The 19,389-nt window shown below is 40.4% G+C and overlaps 1 protein-coding gene and 1 long non-coding RNA gene across 6 annotated transcripts in view; both read right to left on the reverse strand.

The window, feature by feature from the left end:
- The window catches only part of LOC144584198 (uncharacterized), a 465,271-nt gene that overhangs the window by 89,283 nt on the left and 356,599 nt on the right, over nt 1–19,389 (reverse strand). The gene's annotated exons all lie outside the window — the stretch shown is intronic.
- Nucleotides 1,006–19,389, reverse strand: part of DBNL (drebrin like) — a 44,622-nt gene continuing 26,238 nt past the window's right edge. For 3 of the 5 annotated variants that reach the window (XM_020803555.3, XM_020803554.3, XM_078379780.1), the window contains 5 exons: nt 19,101–19,206; nt 10,440–10,589; nt 9,254–9,375; nt 4,933–5,038; nt 1,006–3,129 (listed from right to left, as the gene is read on the reverse strand). In XM_020803555.3, the coding sequence (XP_020659214.3) occupies nt 2,990–3,129; nt 4,933–5,038; nt 9,254–9,375; nt 10,440–10,589; nt 19,101–19,206 (624 nt within the window). In that variant the 3' untranslated portion in view covers nt 1,006–2,989. The remainder of the gene's footprint in view (nt 3,130–4,932; nt 5,039–9,253; nt 9,376–10,439; nt 10,590–19,100; nt 19,207–19,389) is intronic. The other 2 variants (XM_072979160.2, XM_020803556.3) reach the window with 1 other exon arrangement.

Genomic DNA, 19,389 nt, shown 5'->3' on the forward strand with positions numbered 1-19,389 from the left:
CTCTCCCAGGGAGCTGGTCAGGGGACAGAATGTATTTGTCTTCAGTGTGGAATGGATTGTCACTCTTGAATTGGCCTTTTCAGCCATACCAGATGCTGTTCCAAGACCTCTATTCAGAGCACGTTACCATAGTCTCTCGAGACTGAAGGATGCCTACTACTTAGGATGATGAGACTGGAGCCGGTACAAAGTTTACTGAACTGATTTACTGATCTCAGTCCTGTGAAATTGTGGAGCTTCTATAAAATTTAGTCATATTTATTTATTTTTATTATTTTATTTACAATATTGCAATAGGTTGTATATTTTTAATTGTATTTTCATGTTATACTAATATTTGAATACATCTGCTGATCAGTGACCATAATAAAGATCAACCAATGAAGCATCTGCAGGAGGGGGAGGCTTGGAACCAATCCCATGCAGATACAGGGGTCCTACTATATATAAAATTACTACTTTCAACATTTTAAAAATAGTAATAATAAAATATAGAAAGTAGCCTTTCAGTTCCGCCCCTTGGGAGTATTAAAAATTGGCCCTGCTGAGATCACACATGACTGATTTAAACATTGCTGAGGTGTATGCATGTGCCACATACCTCATCCTATTTCTACAGACGTTTGCTTCCAGATGAATTGACTATGGTGTGGAGGGGAGACAGGCACATACTACACTATAGTCAATACTGTGCCCAAAGCCCACACAGACTAAACTACAGAAACCCAGGAAAAGGTACAGACATGTGTGTACACAGACACACTCCCATATAACATTTATAAAACATTAATATTAGACTGACTGTTGTTTTAGTCATACTCTGAGGAAACCCACTAAAATCAACAATCTTCTAATCATGCCGAATTTACGTCTCACTGACATTTAGAACCAACTCATGAGATATATGAGATATAAGAAGCTCTCCAGTGGGAAATACACCTCTGTGGAAGAGATGAACTTCTTCAAAGTATCCACTTGAAACAAAAGACACAGATATGCAGATAATTCACAGGTAGTTATTTTAATCAGTTCATTTCTTAAATTATTCAGAGCATCATGAAACAAGTGGTACAAGTCACAAGCCTTCTCCCTGCCCCAAATGAATGGCAGAAGGCGGAAAGAGAGAAAATCGGAATGAAAGCGGGAGATGCAGTGAACAGCAGGAACTGAACTGGCAATGATTCTGCATGATAGTTGGAAATTCTAATAAAAACTCACTCTCAAGAATCCCTAGGAAGCCACTCTGGTCTGTTACAGCCATTCCCAAGGCCACACTCCTTTATTGTTCCTAAAAGAGAATATGTCTTTAAAAAAAAGGAAATGCCAAAAAGTACCTCAAACTACCAAGCGAGAAGGAACAAGAGAGGGCCCCATACTCATTTTATACAAAGAAATAGCACAGACAGTTTTAAAAGCTTCCACGGAGACTAGTGGAGTAGAAATAAGGGATAAAAACGGGAGTGGGCAGTTCAAATTTAGTTTCCAGTTACTGAAAAACAAGGAACATGTGGAAATGAGGTAACGAGCTTCTAGATACTCTCTTTGAAATGATCACTTAATAAAATTCCATGAAGTGTAAAACTGGCTGGAAGAGATGAAATGAGAACTCAATATTGTTTCCATAGTTGTTATCACATCAAACATATGGGATTTAATTTCGCAAGACTATTAGTTAGGCTATTAGTTTTGTTTCTCAAGCAAACAGTATGATTTCCTTCTATTAAAACCATTCTCCATGTCAAATATTTGCACAGGACGTTCCTAGGGAATAGCATCAGAACTGTCATGAGCAAGACAAAATGAATGTTGAAAATTGCTAGTTAATTTTATTTTTTAAAATAAAATTGTAGCTAACATGTAATGAAGAGGTGAGTACACTCTTTGACCCTATGTGTGCAACCAATAGCCTTATCTAGGTTAATATATTTAGTTGACATCCGAGCAATTCACTGTGGCACAGCGAGACCACAGCAGCAGCTTGCACCACTTCTGAGTGGCTCAGTTGCCTGAGGTTTCTTTAACATACTGTTTTATATTTTTGTTATTTAAAAAAAGGAAGAAAAAAAGAAGAAAAAGGAATAATCCAAATCCCATCTGAACACATATAAGGCTTTTTAAAACCACCAGAAAGTTTTCTCTCTGTTAACCAGACCACACATCATGCGAATACAAAGCACGCTATTTAAAACTGTGTGCACTACGTATATTTTTAAGCCAGCATTGTTTCCAGGGCACTCACTGATTGTGTTTATATCTAAAACAGAGGAAACAACAGCAGAGGGCCAAGAATGTAAAAGGCAGGCATCCTGGCGCTTCCAATAGAATCGTGGAATAGTCCGAGGGCATACTCTTCCATTGAAGACTTGCTCCACTGAAATGGAAAAGAGTTGCACAAGAATACTGTACAATTCCATTCATTTCAACTGGAGCTAGCCCTAGAGCAGTTCCTAGTGGACTGCATCTCAAAAAGCTGAAACCTGTAAGCCATTTTCTCCAAAAGAGTGCTCAAGAATAACTGGCTGTGGAATGTAAATCTAAAGTTACTCAGTCCGTTAGCATTCCCTACCCCCACCTCAAAGCTTCTTTATGCTATCTCAGAAAACTGCAACATAAAGATGAAAAATCAGTTTGCATTAAAATAATCAAACCAAACACCTCCATCTTGATGTTCAAAGAGTAATCTGGTCCCTGTGTGTTTCAGGAGGACGCCTGGAGCCAACATCTATACCTCTAAAAGAAGGGAAGTGTAGCACATTTGCCATATTGGCTCCTATCTTCAATTAAAAATGCCAGATAAGGAAAACAAAGAGAAGGCAAAGGAAGAGTTCTGCTTCACTGGGCAGGCGCAGATGCTGCTCCAGCAACAGGGGCACAGAGCAATGGCACTTCACTCTTTAAAAAGCCACACACAATTTAACCGCAAAGAACTGGCTCCACAGAATTGTTCTTTCAAGTATTGCTTGCGTTTTTTAGCTCCGGCACAGAACTTTTACTCAATGAGTTCCACGTAGTTGGCAGGGAACATTCCAAAGTGCCCGTCTGGACCAAACCCGCGCCACCAGCCCTCATCGATCATCTCAATGTTGGTGATGATGTTCTCAGGGTCAAAAGAGATCTCAGTGTCGTCAGCTGAAAGGCAAATACAGGCAAGCTGAAAAAGCGAATACACACCTGTCATACATTGTCTGCTTTTCCACTTGCTATTACAGTGGTGCCTCGCAAGATGATTAATGCGCAAGACGATTGGTTTTTGCGATCGCTGTTGCGCTTCGCAAGACAATGTTTTCTATGGACGATTTTCGCAAGATGATGATTTTTCCCCATTGGAACGCATTAAATAGATTTAAATGCATTCCAATGGGGAACCACGTTCCGCAAGATGATGTTTTCGCAAGGCAGCATTTTTCGTGGAACGAATTAACATCGTCTTGCGAGGCAACACTGTATTTATTATACTGACTAGCAGCAACTCTTTAGGATTTCAGACAGAAATGTTCTGTATCACTGTTTACCTGGTCTTCTCCCATCCTGACTCCCATCCTGATGTACTGGAATTAAACTGGGACCACACACTCAGCCACTGAACTACAATTCCTTGCTTTCATCCATAGCATGGGCTCAAGAAACAGCAGGTGTCTATTGCCCGATATAACAAAGTGAATCCCTCCTGATCTGGTTAGACTGGAACTCCCAGCATTCCTTCCCCATAGGCTATGTGGACTACAACTGGTGGAAACTGGGAGGCCACCATCTGGAAGACTGCACATAGCTCACCATTGCTTTAGAAAGATGGCTGAAGTCTTGCCATTATGTTTTGTTATAACTTTAAATGCCAAAGAAGGGCCAAGAAGCAGTTTGATTTATGAAGTAGGCTGTTTTTTGAAATTTTAGCCAGGCAATGTTCTTTATCATGTAGTGGTTTCCAACATTCCATTCCACATGAGATTGCCTGCAATAGCTGTCCAGAAACTTGAATTAATGTATTAGCAGTATTAATTCTTAACAAAGGGGAATTAAAAGAAACATTATTTCAACACCTCAGTGTTGTGCATAAAACATTTATAAGCCTTTCAGGGTTAGTTTCAACTTGTTATTTTAGAAAAGGAAAGCTGTCCATATATGACTACAAATCATATTCCAGTATATACTGTCATGAGTTTTAAGATCAGCTAATAATACTATTATTGAATAAAGTTAAAGGACGTAAGAACTCTGCAAAAGGAAGAATGCATTGAGGCAACCCCACAGTGCTTTAGGCTGTAATCAAGAATCACTATCGCTAATTTTAACATACTACAATGCACAACAAGATGAAGAAATATTTCTGCCTCAGAATTAAAGCATATATCCGACTCCTAAGAATTCATCCAGCATTTTTTTTAAAAAATTAGATTTTTAGTTGGCTAAATGGCTACAGAACGACACTTGTTAACCACTGGAAAAGGAAAGGATGTCAAATGTAACTCAAAGGGAGAAAGATTTTTATGCTCCAGAGCTTCTTGCTCCTCTACCTTGATTTCTCATTCTTTGACTCCCACAATGTCCTGTGACCTCAGCAATCCTCTAATCAATGGATTAGGGCAAAATGCCTCACCTAATATGTGTGTGGCATGATTTCAAGTTGCTACTGCTCCTGTTTACATCAAAAAGAAAACATCCCCATAACATAATCAATTTCATTTAACGAAATCTGATGATAAAATAGCAGGCAGACAACTTATTCTGCCAGTGATCTGAACTTCTTGCTTGCAGATTCCCATCATGAGTTGTAAACCAGTATATCAGGAGTGGGCTACTTTGGAGGGTCTGGGCTGTCAGTTTCCTCTACCAAGAACCCATTCCTCTATGAGTGGCAAAACAGGTGTTCTTTCTCGGATACATGTGAACGAAGGTATTTGGGTTAATGGAAAAGACCGACCACACAGAACATACCAGCCTGATAGTCATACAAAGCTCGAGCACATACACCTTTCCCTTCCAAGTTAAGATTTTGTTGGTAGTTATCACTGTATTCATATTTATTGTCTTCAGGCAGCTCCTGTAGATGAAAAAAGAAGGGAGCAGGATATGTCAAATGGCATAGTCAACTACCAAAACCATCACACTTCAATATCTTGCAGCTAAAATCTAAAAAGAGAAAGAAAAACACAGAAGTATACGACACCTTTACACACACACACACACAGAGAGAGAGAGAGAGAGAGTGAGTGAGAGAGAGAGAGAGAGAGAGAGAGAGAGAGAGAGAGAGAGAAACACAAACTCTTTGTTGATGGAACCAAGAAAATTTGTGAGGTTTAGAAATGTCTCACAAATATTTTGGTTCAATAGGTCATGATTCCACAATTCCAACTTTTTGTCATTGCTTGTCTTCAGCTTGAAAAACTAACCTTTTAGATCTACGTTGAGCATATTTAAATAGGTGAAGATATGCTAATTTGACTAACCAGGAAAAATCTGTCAAACCATCGCTTACATGAAATTGTTTTTCCATGAAGAATAATCTTATCTTGTCTCTCAGTTCCCAAAAATGAGACAAAACTTTACCTCTTGATAGCCAACGAACTTCACCTTACAGCAAAAGCTGCTGGTGTTCATGTCCATATTTTTGCAAGTTGTTCAAAAAGTCTTGAATTCAGTTTTTTTTAATGGACAATTTTGACTTATTCATTTATGGTCTGCTTTGTTTTTTCTGGTATCTTCTTAGCAACTAGAGTTTCCCTATGGATGCAGCAATGGTACCAAGTCACCAATTGTATGATTTCCTTAATCTGTGCTACAAGTCCAGTAAGCTTTCCAGACATTGCTCATGCCCCGTTTGTGCTAATTCCAATGCATTTCAACCAATTCATGTCATGAGATGTTATAAATTCATTTAAGCTGTTAAATACATATTTATCTCATGCTCATATCTAACGTAACACAGTACGGTCACTTTGTTATGTCTGTGCTTGTGTCCAATTGCAGCAGAAAGTAGGGAAATAACTGTTCCTTGATATTGGCTGACAAACTATTGATTCCCTTCTTCAACTGTGGCATTAGACAGTGGCATTAAAGGTAGGTTTTTGGCAGCTTTCTCACTGCTCAATGCAGAAACCATGATTTTTGTGCAGGTTATTTGGCTATTATAAAAGGGTGTCATGACTCAAAAAATGTTTGGAACCACTGGTTTAGGGATTCCTTAGGCATCAGAGAATTGCAGCAATGAACATGGAAGAAAGTCATATTTCAGGAGGCATACACACTTAACTGAAGACTTCCTTGAAACAACTAACATCACTATGCATATAACTGCAAATCTAAATAAAACATTAACTGGTAAATAAGAGTTTATTACTAAATAAGATAACAGAAAATACTAAACTACAGTAGCATAGCTGAAAAATGGCAAGAAATCATACTATTTTCAATGATGCAAAAAGTTAACTTCATAATACACAGGATAAAGGCGCTGGAAGGGGGCCTACAAGGCCATCAAGTCCAACCCCCTGCTCAAAGCAGGAATTCAAACTATATCTAACAGATGATTGTTTAATTTTTTTCTTGAACAGTTCCAGCATGGGAGCACTCTCCACCTCCGAAGGCAATTGGTTCCAATGTCATACTGCTTCAACAGTTAGGAAGTTTTCCTGATATTCAACTGATATTTGGCCTCTTGTAACTTGAGCCGTGTCCGACTCCTCTGGTCCATGGGGTCACGAAGAGTCGGGCATGACTAAACAACCACAACTTGAGCCCATTATTACATATCCTGCACTCTAGGATGATCAAGATCCTGACCATCCGCTATATAACAATCTTGTAAGTACAGTGGTGCCTCGACTTACGAACGTCCTAACTTGCGACAAATTCGAGTTATGACCAGCTCCGGCTGCAAAAATTTTCTTTGGCTTGCAATCAGAACTTTGAGATACGACTAGAAAAAAAGGCGGGGAATTTAAACTGCTAACTGTTGGTCGGGGAAGAGCTACAGCTTCTCTGGAGCTCCTTCGCCCCAGCAGTTAGAGAGCGTGCAGGTACTGCAGAGTTTGTTATTAGCAGAGAAGCCAGGCCCGTTTCCAGGTTTAAAATGGAGGACTGGCATGAAGCAATACATCAACACTTGCAATCAACCCTGAAGTGAACATTTTAAAAGGAAAATAAACGAACGACCCCACTGGCACCCATTGCAGGAGCAAGGCAGCTCCCCCTACCTCCCCAAACCTTGAGGAACATAGAGCAGAGGAGGAAGACCAGGACCGACTCTTGGCCACTCAGTCTGGCAGTTCGAGCCCACACTGGCCGGGAAAGTTTTTTCGGAGGCAGAACGAGATGCCTTTGCAGCCCGTGTTGGAAAGGGACAAGAGGGAGGGAGGGAGGGAGAAGAGGACTGCCTTTCAGTCGCACCCTCTTTTTCTCTCCCCAACACCCCACCCCCACTGGAAAAGCCCACGACTGGGGCCGTATCCTCACACCCTGCGACTCCATCCCTGCTCAGCTATGGCCGCTCCTCTCTAAGTAGCACACAGGCAGCGGCGCAAGGCTGAGGAGGCGCCTTCAGCAGGTGGCAGAGAGGCAGAGGAGAGGGACAGCAGGAGGAGAAGGAGGAGGGCAAGCTGCTCCGGGTCTCTCCCTCCCGCACTTTCTTTCCAGCAGCTGCATCTTGTGGGGAGGCACCGGCCGGGAGGCGGGCAAGGCAGTGACTCTCCCAAGCGGGGCCGCCCCACCCACCCACCCTTCCCTGCTGCAGCACAGGCTTCCCCAGTCAAGGCTGTCCATGCAGCGAGCCGCCAGAGTATGTGCCGGTGTGTGTGTGTGACCCAACAGGCAGGAACGTGTCCAGCCTGCCAAGGCGCCGGGTGCAGCTGCTGCCCAGAGGCTCAGGGGGGCGTCTCACATTCAGGTTCCCTCCACTCCCTGCTCCCATCTCCATTAATCCAATTAATGGATTAATTGTGTTTCAGTGTATTCAAATGGGAAATTGTCCTTTAAGTTACGATCAACTTGAGTTACAACCATCTTCCAGAACCAATTAAGTTCATAACTCAAGGCACCGCTGTATGTGAAAAGTCGTATTTTCCCCCAATCTTCTTTTCTCAAGGAAAACCCTGCTCATTTATTGCAGTCTTTCCTCATTCAGTTTTGTTCCCAGTCCACTAAATCATTCTTGTTGTCCTCACCAAACTTGTTCCAGTTTGTCACCCTCATTCTTAAAGTCTGGAGTCCAGAACTGGACACAGTACTCAAGATGAGGCCATATCCTGTTTTCCAGAGAACCAAAGCAGACAAGTAATAAGTGAGAGGGGGACTTGTATTTATTTCATCAATCTCCACAGCTTAACCAGTGTCGAAGAGAGGGGAACTAATACTTCACTTTAGGACAAGGTTGTCTGTCCCTTTTTTTATGCCATAGGTCCTTTTCCCCAGCTCTAACCATCCTCCACAAAATCCGGTGAGGTGGGCTAACTTGACTAATACTGGCAGGTATTAGAGAATATTTTCCTAGTTCTGAATAGCACTGGCTATAAACAAATCATAGATTAATCATAAAATAATGGAGTTGGAAGGGGCCTATAAGGTTATTGAGTCCAACTTCCTAAACAAGTGATGTTAATGGAAACAAAATGGGAACTGCAAAAAAATGTTGACGGTTACTCTTGTTTGGTGTTCCTCACTCATCTGCGCTCTCTTCCATCCTCCTCCTCCTCCTCATGTCCTGTGCAGAGCACATTTGGCAGCAAGGATTCTCCAATGATCTCAATCATTTACAACATTTTCAGCACCGTCCCAAGGAACTTTAATGGTTTTGAGATCTTCCTTGAGTGTCTGATGCCGGCCTCGTTTTTTCTTTCCTCTAAGAGGTATCCACCATATTGCAGTTTTCAGGTGCTGATCTTCGGGCATGTGTAGGATGTGGCCGGCACCCTGCCATCTCATTTTTCTATCTTCCCATCTCCAAAACGGTAATCATTTTTTGGCCTCTAAACAAGTCCAATCCTTAGTGGTGGTGGGTACTCCTAAAACATTTTTGTTCTTCTGCAAAGTTTACAATTTCTCCACATCTGCTGATATATCCACTTTATATCTCAATCCTGAATACTGCAAATAGATCAGTGTAAAGCCAAATAGGATTTCACGTACAACATTGCAAAAACATACTCCACGCACCATTTTCATCAGCCATTATGAACACTCTAGCATTTTAAAAGCAGTGTGTTTTGAATATAAGACTCTGGTTTACTTACACACATCCAGACAGGTACAGAAAAAGACTAACCTCAGGGGGTTCATCATAGATAACTGTTTGGGCAGGGGGTTCTTCATACTCAGCTTCATGCTCCACCTCTGGCTGGTAGACTGGAGCTTCCGATTTGTAACTGTTCTGCCTGGCAGAATCGACTGGAAGAAGCAGAATAAATGTTTCTCTCTCAATCCATCAAATTTAACTACTGATTTCCTACGATCAGCATTATCTAATGCTCTTTTTTGAACTATCCTAACCCACACTGAAGAAAGCTCGAGACTATACATACTGCAGACAATCATAAGGCATAGCCAAGCAGTTACACTAATTCCTTACTCTCCCTTTCTGTCTACGTAAGCAGCCCTTTGCTTTCCACACCCCCCCCTTCTTTAACTGCCTAATAAAATTATTACAAATACCAACTGTTATTTGAATCTGTTCCGGAACAGTCACATATTTTTCTTTCTAAGGTTCCTAAATCCGAAGCTGCTAGCATTCCCTGACAAAAGATAAGGATCTACAAAACAGTGGGTCTAGGACACACATTGTGCAAGCAACACAGAGAAACAGAACAAACTCTCTATAGTACAGACAGAAACAAATCACACAGAGGTCACAGAGGAAAAACAAGGTACCTCTCAATCTCCTTCAATAAAGAATGATGGCTGAGTTAAGCAAGCAAGGCAGGATAGAAATATATCCATGAATACGGGCCCCATACTCTTGTGATATCAGTATAGGGAGTGCTACTCTACAGAGCAATGAGAGGTGGTTTTTCTTAAATATGCAGCAATAAAAGCTGCTTAGATCTATACTGAAGCTCACAGAGCTATCTCCTGGAGATACAATTCACATTGTTAATGCCCTTTTTTGAAGCATAACATGCAGATGGGGCAAAGGAGTTCATTTTGCCAGAGAAAAAGTTGGTTAACTTGCTGGAGATGAGATTTATGGATCTGTGTAGGATGAAGAACGTGCTGCAGTACATAAAGTAGGTCCAAGCAAGAGTCATCCACCCTAAGTAAAAGTGCAAGGTTTGAAAGAAAACCAACTCAAACTGGACTTCTAATGTTCGTAATTGACTCCTCCAACCTGCAGCCTCACAAATGGGTTGACCACACTGACTGGAGATAAAGGGACTTGGATGTCAGGACACCCAGTATGAAAATCCTGATGCAATCAAGGAACTGAAGTCACAAGCTCTCTCATAATGCTTTACCAAGTTCAGCAGCAGGAGAGACTGCAGGCATATCATGGACAGTTGGATGAACATCAGAAGGCAGGTGAACATCTTGAGCAGCGGGACTGACATGGGGTATGGAAGCCTCTGCTCGACTGTTTTCCTGCAGAAAGGGACTCCGCAACTTGCCTATGAAAGGAGGCAAGTCAATACAAAAATACGAAGTGGTGAGACACAAATATCTTACTTCCACCATTTGCTGAGCACACTTTGGACACGTCATTTGATTCAACCTCATTTACTGCATAAATCAAGAATGGGGATCATGTGGCCTCCTAGATGCTTCCGTGACCTTTCCACAGTTGTTATTGCTGCAAAGGTTGAGAGGGGTTGCAGTCCAACAATATTTGGAAGGCCCTACATTCTTCATCTCATGGCCTGTAGATAATTCTAATTACTTTCTTCAGACTTATGTTGAGAATTAAGGTGGCAACACCTTTGAACCAAGCCTTATGATGCTAAACAAACTACACATCAAAGCAAGCAAGCTCAACATTCCTCTGATAACTCAATTCAGAAACTATTCCAAACCACTATGTTAGTTACAGTATAAAACCTGGATAGGTCAAAAATATCAGATTCATTTGACAGGGAAGCAGAAGAAAACTCTCAGGGGCTTGGTCTAAGCTCTGGAACTCCATTCATTCCTTCATTGAGATCAACAGTGCAGAACCTCATTTTCCCCATGGAAAACTGCTTGGCACCAAGGCTATATTTTACTTTGCCAGGACACACTCTGAACCTCTCTTCTTCCTTCCTCTTCTGCATGTCCTCTAGATCAGTGGCCCCTGACCTTTTCCCAACCGCAGACTGGTTGGGGGTGTGTGTCGTGCCTGCAGGGGGGAGCTCATGCGCATGTGTGCATCAGCGCCTGTGGTGTACAGTGCACGCAGTGCACGCAGGGGGCGGACCGTGCTCGTGCACATGCACGCAACAGCACTCATGGGGCACACTCGTGGGGTGCGCTCACCGGGGGGGGGGAGAAGATCTGTGTCCACAGTCCGGTCCCGGATAGGCTGCAGACTGCTGCCAGGCCACGGACCGAGGGTTGGGGACTTCTGCTCTAGATGGTGTAACTGGCCTTTTATCCAGTCCCATCTGCCCCACGCTTCTCTATTTTGGTGCAGAGAAGATTTCTCAGAACTAGAAGTGACTGGGTGGTTACTTTGAAGTTTTGAAAAGGACCTCTATGGGCCTCATTCCGGTGCCAGTTTGGCAAAATGGCCGATTACATACACCACATGCTGCAATCGGCTGTTTTGCATGGAAGAAAACAGGGGGTGTTGGGACTGACTTCTGAGATCTCAGGTGGGCAAACACAGCCTGACTGTTTCAATCCTGCTTGCATGTTCACTGGTCTTAGCTTTTAACTCATTGTCGGTATTAAGACTTCCTGCAGTTCCATGATAATGCTGTTTCATTTTGCTTACAAGTCTTCTAGACTGCGCCCACCTTCAGGAGCTAGTACAGAAAGGGAGGATGCATTAGTTTTGGAACCATGGAGAGAAATAAAGGATGGCCTGGATGTGGAGCACACATAAATCTTACTCCTCATGTCATCTTCCTACCTGGAAGTCATTCAAACCGCTGAGTGAGAAAAATGAAGGTCTGAAGTGGAGCTGGTAAACACATTCAGCTAAGCATGCCTACAGAGCATGATTGGGGCTCTTTCTAAGATAGAGCTCTTATCACAGGAGTTGTGTAAGCGTGTGTGGAAACTATGGAAGAGAGCATTCTTGCTTAACAAGGGAATTATCTGGACAAAACAGCCCATCTCCAAAATTCATATGGGAAGTTAAATACACTGCTAATCCTTCCTTTCCTAGGTTGTACTTTGCCTTTGGACATCAGACCCAATCATCTAACTCTACTCTGGAAGTTGAAAGTGCAAAGACATTGCATTCCGTACAAATAAACAAGGGGACGACAAAACACACCCTGTAACATAACTAGTGTGACTGTCCCTCATGTTCCCTCTCTCAGACACACACCCCAATTCTGAACAACAAGGAACAGCGTTACCACACACAAAAAGATATACACATCCTTCACAGTGCTGGAAAAAGCCAAGTGATCCATCGCAACTGCTGGCCAAGCACTCATGATTACTTCTGTGTTGCCAGGTAACATCACAGGTACATGGATGAGAATAAGATGTGCGCATACACAAAATTCCACTGCTGCTTCAGTGGGGTGAGGTACAATATATGCTCAGTCACTGCAATGCCACTCCTCTGCCTCCATGTTGCTGTGTGCTGGATTCAAACCCGAGATGATATGCATGCAAGAGCACTCAGCCGGGATTCTTCTTCCAGCCTCTGTACTCCTAGTAGGTACAACTGGGAGCTAAGAACAACTTCAACTATTTTAACTGCTGCTATGGTTGGAATAGTCTGTGCACCTTGCAGTGGAGTTTTAAGTCTTCTTTTGCCTTAGATGTGTGTGCCAGGTATGCAAAAAGTATAAGGAAGGTGCAGATCTTCCCACTGGTGTAATTGCACTCCGATTTCCTTGCTTCTCAGCCTCACTCACTAGAGCAGAGGTGCGCAAAGTATATCCCATAGGCCAGTGGTCCCCAACCTTTTCCAAACAGCAGACTGGTTGGGGGGGGGTTCATGCACAGGGGGGGCATCCGTGCATGCATGTGCGGATAGGGTGGGCGGCCGTGCATGTAGGAGGGCAGTGCGTGCAGGGGGAGCAGGAGATCTGTCTCCAGACTTCCATCCTGCCAAGGTGACGGCCCAGACCAGGGGTGGAGACCCCTGCCATAGGCCACATGATGTCCTTAGGCTCCAAGAACTACCTCCCCCATTTTCAGATTACTATTTCTTTCTACAAAGTGGCTTTTAATGCCTAAAAGAAGTCAGTCTATATACATAAAACTGTGTATAAACTGAAATGCTTCGGTGGGTAAAACTCAACATTTCAGGATCTAAATAACTGTGGTAAGGACAGTTTGGTGGTGTAGCCCTACATGGCCCATGAGAGGGCACAAATGATCCCTGGGACCCTGGATGCTGCCCACCCCTGCTTTACAATAAGAAAGTAGACAATGGTACCGTAAGTGTGTATTTGCAGCTTATCTGTTGCATCCTATAACTCTCCCTTAACAAATGCAATATCTCCTTCCCTGAACAGATTAACTGCAGCGGTACGTGTGTGTTCTCTGCAGGCGCTGTGCCACAGAGTTATGTGAGTCCTTTACTGCAAGTCTCTTTATTTTCTCTGAATGTATAGTCTGAAATCCTGTTGCATAATGTAAGCAGAGTTGTAAGTTTTGGTCTGTTCCTTAACAGTAAATAAAAAGCTATTATCAGTAAAGAAAAACAGACTGAAGGAGAATATAACATCGTGCTGCCAGATTTCTTATCAGTATAGACAGAGCTCCATCTAAACTTTGGAACTGTATAATATCTCGGGGCGGGGGGGGAGCTCTAGGAGATTCCCCCTCAGAGGTTACGGCTATAAAGAGCGATACTGCACACTGGGAGAAGCTATTTCATTTCAAGGGGAGAGAGGCATTGTCATCGAGGGTGGATTGTAGAAAAGGAAAAACCAGGACTGGAGTTGCTGACTGGATTTATGGATTAGTGGAAGGAACATTCTGTGGATTATAAGGATACCTACTAGAGGAAAATCTGAATGACAACCATGACACATTTCTTAAATCTGGCTAAGGAGCAGGTTGGATTGTAAATACATCTGATTTGATCTATGGATAGCTTTTTGGGATTCCGGAACATCGCATTGAGGTTGGAACTGTACAAATATGGAGGTGTGAAAGCTTCTTTAGCTTTGGTCTTCTGTTTGGATTTCATAGGATTCTGGCAGTAGAGGTCAAGAGACACACCGACTCTGTAATGCTTCCTGAGAAGAAGGAACATTTCTGCCATGATTGTATTTTAAACTGTTTGACTGAAAGCTGATTTGTGTATTATAAAACCTGTGTAAGGGTTGGAGGAAGAACTGAAAGAGCTTGGAAACATCTGAAAGAGCTTGTGGGGCTGGGCACTCTAGTGAAGGATATAGTGTAACTTACACAAAGTTCATTCAGAGATAGTAGGAGCAAAAGTTGAGATATTGAGAGAGAAGGGCATTGAAAAGATTGAAATGGCCTCCAAAAAGCCAAAGCCCCAAACACTGGGAACTTCTCCTGCTCAGTCTCAAAATCTGGGAAAATTAATGGCACAAGAACCAGATAAAGAATTGCAGACTACTATGCAAAACTTACTAACAGCAGGATTTCAACAAGTAAATGAGCATCTCAACCAAATAGTAGATCAGCTGAAAGAGATTTCATTGCAGATCTCAGATGCTAAACAACAGATAGCTAAGAATAAAATAAAGACACAAGAGCTTGAGGAAAAGGTGAAAGGAACAGATGCTAAAGTGAATCGAACAGAAGAAACATTAGAGGCGGTACAGAAGGATCAAAAACAAAGTGAAGACAGATTAATAATGCTAGAGATGGAGAGAGCATAGAATATATTTAGATTACAAAGTGTGGCAGAAAATGAAGGGGAAGATCTAGCGATACTAATGAGTAAGGCTCTGGCTGCAGAAATAGGGATGGAAACAGCTGAACTGCAACAATCTTTTGAGGCAACTTATAGGGTGAGCTCAACGTATGGGAGGAGAAATACCCTCCCCAGAGAAATCCACGTGAGATTTACGAATAAATCAATTAGATACAAGGCTTTAAGTGCTATACAAGATAAACAATTGATAAGAGAAGGCAGAAAAATTAATGTCTTAAAACAAATTCCCTGGTCAAAAATTGATGCATGTTGGATCTCAAAAATTAGCAATACTCTCGTTATATGTGCTTAAGGCCTTTGATCATGTAGAATTGTGTTATGTGTTTGAATTATTAGAAAAAATGAACATGGGTGAAAAATTTATTCATGTCTTAAAAATTATATATGGGGGCGGAGGCTAAAGTACTCATCAACGGAACAGAATCAGACATATTTACTTTATTTAGAGGAATGAGACAAGGTGTCCTCTTATCCCCAATTATATTTGCAATAGTATAGAATCACTTGCTGCACAAATAAGAGAAAAAGAAAATATTAAAGGTTTGGTGTTTAAAAATAGAAAACATAAAATAAACTTTTACGCAGATGACATGCTTTTATTTCTGGAGAACCCAATAAAAAGCATAGAAACACTAAAACAAATATTACAAGAACATTGTTATTATACAGGCCTAAAAATTAACTACCAAAAATCCAAATAGTTATGTATAAATATCTCTATAGCAGAACAAAAAGAAATTAAAAGGAAGTCAAATCTGGAGCCGCCTAGAGTGGTCTATTGACTAGATAGGCGGGATACAAATAAAATAAATAAATAAATAAATAAATTATATTATTCATGTTTCAAATATTTGCCAATTTGGATAACAAAAAGTATAAAACAATTAATATATAGAAATTACAAAAAATATTCAAATCAATAAAAGAAAAAATCAGAAGTTGGACTAAATTGAATATATCAATGTTAGGAAGAATAGCATTTTTTTAAAAAATTCAAAATACACCACTACAACCTGAAATTTTAAAAAAATTAAAATATGGCCAAAAAAACCTACAAAGGTTTATTGGCTGAAAAGGGAAAAATTAAGATTCATAAACAGTGTTAAATGTTGTCAAAGCATAAAGGAAGGGCTAGAGATACCACAATTAATAAAGTATTATGAAGCCTTTCAAATTACTCAAGTAATAACGTTTATATGGACAGAAGAAAATCCCAGATTAGGTTGAAATGGAAAGGGATGAGGATATTGGTGTAGTTAACACCTATATACTATAAATCAAGAGAGAAATACATACAATTTAAAAATTGGAAAAGAACTGGAATTTATTTGACGCAGGGAAACCAATAACAATTAGACAGTTAGAGGACAAAACAAAGGAAATAAAAACGAATTGGCTACAATTAATACAGGTAAGAAATTTGGCGACTCAATTATACCAAAGTTCTGAACCTATGAGAACAATATAGTATAAAAAAGATAGAAATAAAAGGAAGGGAGTAACTTCAGTAATATATAAACAGTTGGTTGAGAAAGCATTTCCCAGGGGTATGGGATCTAAAATAACATGGGAAACTAATTTGAATATCAATATATCAGAGAAAGAATGGATGGGAATATGGACTACATATCCATATAAATCAGTATCAGTCAAAGTGAAAGAAATGGTTTTGAAGGTAGGACACAGATGGTATTAGTACTCCACAAAATTAAACAAAATTAATGGGAGAAATCTCTGATAGGTGCTGGAGAAACTGTGAAAGTAAAGGCACACTAGAACACATGTGGATCTCTTGCCCCAAAGTGGAAGCATATTGGCGGGAAATAATTAAATGGATAGAAATATTGCTGAATCAAAAAATAATTTAAAATGAAGCTTTATTATTATTTTCAATATTTAAGGATAGAAATGAAAAATTATTCAATAAAGACCTAATTGCACTTTTTATTGGTACAGCAAGAGTTCAAATTGCACAAAAGTGGAGTAATGCTCAAGATCTTTCAGTACAAAAATTTGAGAACAGAATTTGGCAAATGGTCCTGATGAAAAAGCTGACCAATCAAATCAAAATATATAGAGGGGAAATAAAACAGGATAAATTTATGAAAACCTGGCAACCATATTAACATAGGGAATTAGCTCAAGAAAAGAAGAATGTGATATGGGAAGTAATTTGGATTGCTGGCATGTAATATTTTTTAAAAAATTAATTAGCTATGTTAAATTATGGGCCAGTGAATGTATAACGAAAGACAACCTACTGAAAGAATGTGTAAGAAATGTGATATTATTGTACTATAATTCTAACTTGCATTGTCATACTATGGATGTTAATAAAATTAACAATTTAAAAACAAAACAAAACAAAAAAAGCTTAATGAAAGAAATGGAGCAAATACATATTTTGCCTAATACATTTGCAGACCATAATCCCATTTCATTACAATTGTGTAGCAAATCAAGAGAATTCAACTGGAGGCTCAGTACTTCACATTTAAAGAATGAGGAGTATATCAAGCAAATAAAAGAAGACACGGACTTCTTCAAACAGAACAGAAATACCAATGACAATGATTTGGGAGACAATGATTTAGTTTGTCCAACAAAGAGCAACAAAGCACGGACAGACTTCTGACTCCTGTCCTCTGAAGATGCCGGCCACAAAGACTGGCGAAACATCAGGAAGAACAACCTTCAGAACATGGCCAAAGAGCCCAAAAAACCCACAACCACCATCCGATCCTGGCTGTGAAAGCCTTCCAAGGTATTTGATAAACTTTTGTTGGGTTCAAATGAGAAAGCAATTAAGAAAATGTATGATTATCTGCTTGAAACTAAAATGCAAGAGGAGATTGTAAAAGAATGTATGATTAGGTGAGCACAAAACACAGGACACAATATTGATATTGATCAATGGTTGCAAATATGGAAAAATAATATAAAGCTCACAAAATCGGTAAATTTTAAGGAGAACATATATGTTTTATATGTGGTATATGACTCTGAAAAAACTGTCAAAAATTTATACAGAGGTGTCAAAATGTGTATTGAAAGTGTAGTATGTGATGGACTTTTATCATATGTGGTGGACTTGTAGAGAAGCGGAACAGTACTGGATAGGAGCAGTTCATACTTTGTTACAAAAAACACTGCTCTGTAATGATCCATTAACCCTAGAATTATTTTACTTAATATTATACCAGATATTATAGATAAGACAAAGAGTTATCTAGTTAGATATATAGTCACTGCAACCAGAATTCTTTATGCTAAGAATCGGAAGAAATCAGAGATACCAAAGCAAGAGGAGAAGATTTGGGAAGCAACAGAAATGGATATACTATTGGAAGTGTTGAAAGACTGTCCAATACAAAAGGCAACTGAACGATGGGATTTATTATATAAATGGCTTGAGTCAGTAGACAAAGCTTGATTAACATAGAATTAAACTAAGAAGTAACTGCAAGTAGGAATCTGGAAGGGCAATCAAACTGTAGAAAGGCGAAAAGTGGACTTGATATTGTAACGTGAACAACAGGATTTGATGACAATATATTTTATGTTCTTCTTCTCTCCCCCTTTTCCCCACATTCCCCTTACCTTCTGTACTCCTTACACTATCCCCAGCTTAAAAAATAATTTTTAAAAAAGTAAATAAAAGCCCCTGCTACAATTCTTGGGGGCATGTGACTTAAGACGCTGCTTACATTATGAAACTGGATTTCAGTCATAGTCTATTTAACAGTACTTTACAACGGGTTCCAGCAAACGTGCAACAGCAGGGGTGCCAACAGATTTGTTACAAGGGATGGAGTGCAGTCACTGCAGCAGCATCACATTGTTGAATTTTAAAGATGCATGCTGGTAGCATGTCTCTGAAATCATGAATTGTGGCTACCTTCAGTACTTGTGTACTGTGTGGGAGTTGTTCACATGAGCTCCAGTTGGTTGGCTGCGGTGGCTTTTTCAGTGATATGGGAAACAGATCTGTATTTTTAAAGAATTTTTTAGTTTTGCGTTTCTCTCTCCTAAACATGCGACAAGAATGTGGGACATCTCATGATGTGGATGAATGAGACTACAGGGTGGTTCTGTCCATTACCTGGATGGGAACCGACAGCCGGTGCTTCTGTTGACATTGACCTTTCCTTCTGTTTGAAGATATCACGAGGATTTACTGATCGTTGTGCTATTACTGATGCTGCTTCCTGTGAAGAGAGAGAGAGAAAAATACTGAATTCTGAAAACATTCAGTAATCCAAGGCTGGAGAGAGAAGCCTAGCAATTTCTACTACTGCCATTATGCAACTGTCTATGGATGCCTATATATTATGTAGGCCCATTCACCAAGGAGGGATAGTAGAGAAAACAGACATGTAGCAGAAAGTGTG

This window comes from Pogona vitticeps, chromosome 8 (genome assembly GCF_051106095.1).
Source record: "Pogona vitticeps strain Pit_001003342236 chromosome 8, PviZW2.1, whole genome shotgun sequence".
Classification (NCBI taxonomy): Eukaryota; Metazoa; Chordata; class Lepidosauria; order Squamata; family Agamidae; genus Pogona; species Pogona vitticeps.